This window comes from Lactuca saligna, chromosome 1 (assembly GCF_052625555.1).
Source record: "Lactuca saligna cultivar CGN05327 chromosome 1, ASM5262555v1, whole genome shotgun sequence".
Lineage (NCBI taxonomy): Eukaryota > Viridiplantae > Streptophyta > Magnoliopsida > Asterales > Asteraceae > Lactuca > Lactuca saligna.
In genome coordinates, this window is record NC_136417.1 from 28,397,423 (window position 1) to 28,403,630 (window position 6,208).

General features: G+C 32.7%; 1 protein-coding gene across 1 annotated transcript; it reads right to left on the reverse strand.

The window, feature by feature from the left end:
• Positions 1-3,030: 3,030 nt before the first annotated feature.
• LOC145030137 (uncharacterized) lies at positions 3,031-5,363 on the reverse strand. The gene is made up of 9 exons (XM_078978552.1): positions 5,269-5,363; positions 4,926-4,946; positions 4,781-4,842; positions 4,626-4,680; positions 4,450-4,486; positions 3,872-4,197; positions 3,637-3,768; positions 3,338-3,558; positions 3,031-3,262 (listed from the first exon to the last, which is right to left on the reverse strand). Exons 1-9 carry the CDS (start codon positions 5,269-5,271, stop codon positions 3,202-3,204), a joined length of 918 nt encoding a protein of 305 aa, XP_078834678.1. The 5' UTR covers positions 5,272-5,363; the 3' UTR covers positions 3,031-3,201.
• Positions 5,364-6,208: the final 845 nt, after the last annotated feature.

The window sequence follows — 6,208 nt, forward strand, 5'->3', positions numbered from 1 at the left end:
GAAACCAAGACACGTGAGTTGTAATTTACAAGTCGGTTGCACATTGACATATGTAAACGCACCAGTAACTTGGTGTTATAAAACATATTGTTGTGTGTAATTTGATGAGTAAGTACAAGCAAGCATTTGAGTCGAAGTTCATCCATTCCTTTTACCCCATGTGGATAAAAGGGGTATCTATGGGTCCTTCGATGATTTAGTGATGACACCCCTAAGTGCTTGGCCAAGCCTGGACTGATTTAATTTGTTCAATTAGTCAGTCGTCATAAATCGGAAATCGAGAAAAAGCAGATGGACATAGAGAATGATTATAATCCATGTCTCATGTCCATATGATATCCAGAATGGAGGAATATATGATCCCTTATCTAATGGATACGTCATTGACTAGGTCAGTATTCGACAACGGATTTTAAGAGCTACGATTGCTAGTCGAGATTTTGGAGTCATACTTGGAATAGTAGTTATTAGACTTATCCAAGTGGGAGACTGTTGGATTAGGTGTTTAAGCCCATAACTATAATTGGTATGTACTTGATCCGAGATTAACATGATCCATTTGGGTTGCATATCATCAGGACAATTTTGATAGGATAAACTTTTGAGAATAGGTTACTTATGATTTATTAATATATTATAAGTTCTAATATACTAATATGAAATTATATTATTTAATTAGTATTGATGAAGAATTAGTTTGGAATTAATTTAGTGATCAAAAGAGACTAATTAAATGTAAGGGAATTGATTTGATAAATCAATCATTCTTACGGTGTGGGCATATGGGTTATTTAGGATGGGCTAAACCAATATGGTAGTCTATGAATAGTCCATGGAGATTTAACCTATGGATCCTAGGTAATATGAAGAGTCATGGGCAATAGGGTTTACATGTTTCTAACCCTAATGTTTCCACACTATATAAGAAGCCCCTTAGCATCCAAAATGGTGCACTGAGTGTTCTTGGAGCTCATTGAGCCTATTCTGGTGTTGGGATATTCTCTAAAAAGTCATCCTTTATCCAAAGGTGTGTTGTGATTCCATTTGAGGTGCAATTCTTGGGGCAATAAGTTCTTAAAGGCCAATTCTACAAGCCACAACCAAGAGGTAACTCTATAACTCAATTCTATGTTGTTTATATCATTTTGTATGCTTATTGTAGGCTTAATGCTTTTGAAACAATATTGCATGTATAATTAGAGAAAAATATAGATCTAAAGCATTTAGGGTTGCATGTGCACCATAGGATGTTGTAGTATACTAAAACACATCACATACAACTACCCCTATATCCTGACATACATATGGTTATCAACAACCATGCAGACTATCAACAGTCCTGGAGTTATCAGTAACTCGGTAAATACACATAACAACAATCAACAATAAGACTGAGCTAGTATAACATGCACCCTACTATGATATATGTAATATAGTGAGGAAACTCCCATGAATTGAAGACTATAGGCAACACAAAAACGTCTTCATTCCTAACACCGATTACCCTTGCGAATTGACTAGAACCAAAAAAAGATAGATTCTTAATTAATAACCAAAATCCTTCAAGTTTGACCCGAAGTCAAACTGGTCAAAAGTCAACGATCAACGGTCAACCAAGTCAGCCCTCACCACGACGTAGAGACCTCTTGGCCACGTCGTGGGCATGTCAAGATAAAATAGTCGACATACAGGACTCTACCAAGACGTAGAAAACCCTTAGCCATGCTGTGATCCCTGACAGAAGGCCATATTCTTCATTAAGAGCTTAATCCTTATATATCTAAATCCATGACTTTAGATTCAGTCCATTTCAATGACTAAATGGTTAAGTTTACAACTTTATCCATTAGGACTCCAATACAAGGCAAGATCTACACTTCAAAATTCAATAAGTCCTCAGTGAGGCTAAATCTTGAACATGGACACAAAGTAACTCCAACTAAGACTCCTTTCTTAATTACCACAAGAGGACCATAACAAGTTTTCTTGTTCCTCAAACTCCAAGAGCATCCATGGAACGGACTAAAACCACCCAAAATGACCCCAAACTTGAATATATAAGAAGAAATGTCAAGGTACAAACTTTATACCTCAAATAGCTCAAAAATCAAAACAGAATGGGGGATCCTAACCAACCCCTTGCTTCCTTGCACCAATGTGAACTTCCTTCATCCTTAAGTTCCACCAAAATCAAAAGAATAAGCTCCAAATCATAAGATAGGATCTCAAACATGTATGGAGGCTAGGGTTTCGTGTTGTGGGGTTGGAGGTTAAAGAAGATGCCATAATCATTGAGATTGGGTGCTTAAATATGGGGGAAAAAACCTACAAATCATGGGCTTAGGCTGCAACTACTGCCACATCGTGTCCTTCCTTTTTGACACGTCGTGGTGGCCATCAAAACACGTGTTCTTGAAATTGGCATGCGACGACGTGGCACAAGGTTTTTCCTAAAAATCCCACATCTGATCTATTATGGAAAACAAATGTTACACGTGACAAGGGTAATGATTGTGTTTGTTATCATTTTAATCGATAAAAATCATAATCACTATTATTTTAAAACCAAAATAAAAAATAGGCTTAATTATTAGTTATAATTAAAAGGTTAATGACCTAAAAGAAATAAATATTGATTATCATTTTAAATCATTTAGAGGTCAACCCAAGTCCCAAATCATTAAGTGGGTGACTTTGGTCGCCTCTAACCTGTAGCGCCTAAACATATACCAAAGTTGTCATGATTTAGCCCAATAAACATGAACAACGTCCTTGATGTTTTATGCTTTCTTTTATGGGTAGTTTGGCCCATTATAATTTCGCAAGTTTATTATTTTTTAATATTGACTTTTTGGTTGAACGTGTAAAAAGTAAATATGAATAACCATTTATTTTTACTTTAGAAGGTATTACAAAATAACATAATATTAAACCAATGACAATTTGGAATCTAAACCATATGATCAATGATTAGACAAAAAGAAATATATGAAATAGATAAATTTTAATAGATAGACGATGAAGATCATATTAAAGCCATAACCAATGATAGAACATTTTATTTTCAAGCTTCGTACATCATACCATACAGATACAATAGTGAGATATATAATACATCTCACATTAAAATACATAATATTAGATAAGAAAGGTGTGCATTTTATTAATATATTATACTACACCAGTTGAATTGTGATTTGCTCAAACACAAGCAATGATAACTTGACCAACGAGTATTCCTTCATCGCAACCAAGTATAACCCTATAAACATAAAAATAATTGTGCTTTTTATAATCATATTAATCGAATGTCAAACGTAAAATTCAAGAAACTTACCGAGATGTGTCTTTTATGAATCCAATGGTCCAAACTCTCCCGAGTTCAGAAGTAAACACATGGTCTAACTTGTAAGTTATCGCATTCCAAGCATGTACACTTTTGTCTTCAGAACCGGTGATGATAAAATTAGCGTCCGATTTCACACACGTTGTAGACGTAACATTGTTTGTGTGTCCTTCAAGAGTTTGAATACAAGTCTCGGTTTCATAGTCCCAAACCTAAATAGTGTTTATATATTAGTATAAGGTTGGTTTGCTTTTGATAAAATAAAAAAGATAAATTTTGTATAGACATACCTTCGCAGTATAATCATCAGACCCAGTAATAAAGTAGAGTTTGTCATCAGTTTCAAAAAATTCCACAGAATTCAAACCTTTCGAATGACCTTCGATTGACAAATGTGGGCTTGATGATTCAAGATTCCACATCTTGAAAGAGAAACATATAAAAACATTAGAATCATAATATATAATCGTGAATATTTAGTTACGTGTATACATCATCGAGATGTATAATGAAAGCTAATACTACCTTAATTGTACAATCGAGTGATGCACTTGCGAACACATTGGAATCCTTCGGGGCAAATGCTACTTGCATGACATAATGTTCATGCCCCTCAAATGTCTTAGTGCATTCCCAACCATTCTCCCAATCCCATAGCTTTATAAGCTTATCGTCAGATGCAGAAAGTATGCATGGAAGAGATGGATGCACAACCACCGACCTAATAAAGTCTGTGTGTGCCTTCAATTCTACGACACTTTCCATATTGTTATAGTTGTACACACGAAGAAACCCATCATCAGATCCAACAACAATCCATTCCTTGTGCGCAATAAATTTTACAGTTCGTACTACAAAACATACATAAAGTGCAAGTAAATATAACTAGATTCCACAACATACAAGTCTATAACTTCACTAAAGACTTGTAATAGAAAAGAACCCACCAAATATTTCACGATAAAAAATTGATAGTAAATAAGAGTGTCAGTTAAGTAAAAAAATAATATGATTAAGCTTGAACATTAGACATCATGTATTTATCGTATTTTTTTTATTGCACGACAAACATATAAAATCTATTTAAAATAAAAAACACATACCTGGTGATTTGCCGATTTCAAAAGTCTTCTCTGTTTCCTAAAAAAAAAAGATGCTACCCGTGAATATATATATATTTGGACATATTTATATGTTATTTTTTTTGTTATCATACTCCCATAATCCCATTTGATAAAGGTAATGTAAATAACAAGCACATAAATGGATAAGGGCTTACTTGAGAGTTATGGTTCCAAATAGAAACATTTCCAGAGTACAAACCTAGCAAGACCCTTTAAATAAAAAAAAGGTGATGTAATTATTAAATATATTTACATACGAACCAATTAAGGAAATGAATATACGAGACATTATAAACAGAAAATCAATTACCATGGTTCGGTTGGATGTAAGTCAATCGATTTAACTCTCTCAGATTTTTGAATGGAAATTTTCTGAAATCAAATAAAAAATTACTAAAACAAGATTAATTAATAGTAGGTTCAATTTGTATGAAAAGCCATGTTGGGAAGGTCACCTTGATCTCGATTGCAGAATTCTATTGAAGATAGAAGAACAAAATTTCCATACATGAAAAAATACATATCGGTCAGTGACAATTTAAATAAACGTAAGGATCAATTTTAAAATTTTCAATAAATTGGTAACTAATAATAGATGTAAAAAGAAAATATAAGCTATCATTGCATAAATTGTTTGTAACAACCATTCAAAATACATATCTTAAAACATAAAATAGTATGATAATCATTTTATATACATATCTTAAAATATAAAATAGATATGATATTCATTTTGTATATACACGTTTCGAAATATCATTTGTATTATTGCTAATAAAAGAATGATAAATAACTAACCATTTTAATTCTTCTTAATGGTCAGTTAACGTTGGAGATATGTGGCGATATATGTTGGTGCGGGCGAAATCACGTTATATAGGATCGGTTGGGAGGTGTTGGCATGCGAGCAGTCGAATTTGACTCTTGACTCAGCTATCAATGGTGTCACTTGATACCTTTCAACCGTTGATCATGCAAAATAATTGTTTTAACGGCAAAGATTGTATGATATTCAGTGGCAACTAAAAACGGAAAGTTCAAGGAAGTTAAGGCATAACGAAATCCCAAGGCGCGTTTTCCAATGTGTTATTATGTGATTAATAGTTGCAAAACCATGTTGCGATTCAAATATTTTTACAATTTAGTAAATGATCATTTGTGTTGCAAAATCAACTAATATAATCGCTTTTGACGGTTTGGCAAAATATAGTAGCATTAACAATCATGTTTTGTCCCACTATAAAATACGGAAAGGAAAATATTTTTTATGGTAATGAAATATTAATTTTGTATATATTTAATAGTATATTTATATATTTTACCATTAATATTATATTTATTGTTTAAAAAATATTCTTTTAATCGGTTCCATATATATTTGCTGCTCAAAAAAACTCTATTAAACTTATATTTTTATATATGATTTACGATTAAACTAATTTTAATACACATTAATCCACTTTCAAATTTTCCAGCTGTCATCAAACTTTTTATCGGTCAAAACAATTCCAAAAAGAAACAAATAATCAATTTACTTGTTTATTTCTTTAAAAACATTTCAAAGTGCATAGTCTTCTTCTTCTCGATCTCCGGTGAAAATGTCCGCATGCATTAGGGATGACAATCCATGAAAAGGCATGAACCGAAAATTATGACAAAATTGAAATTCGAATTCGTTTTTGTGTCACGTGGAAAAAACACGATGTTGTGTCTTGTCATGTTCGTGTTCTGGATTCAA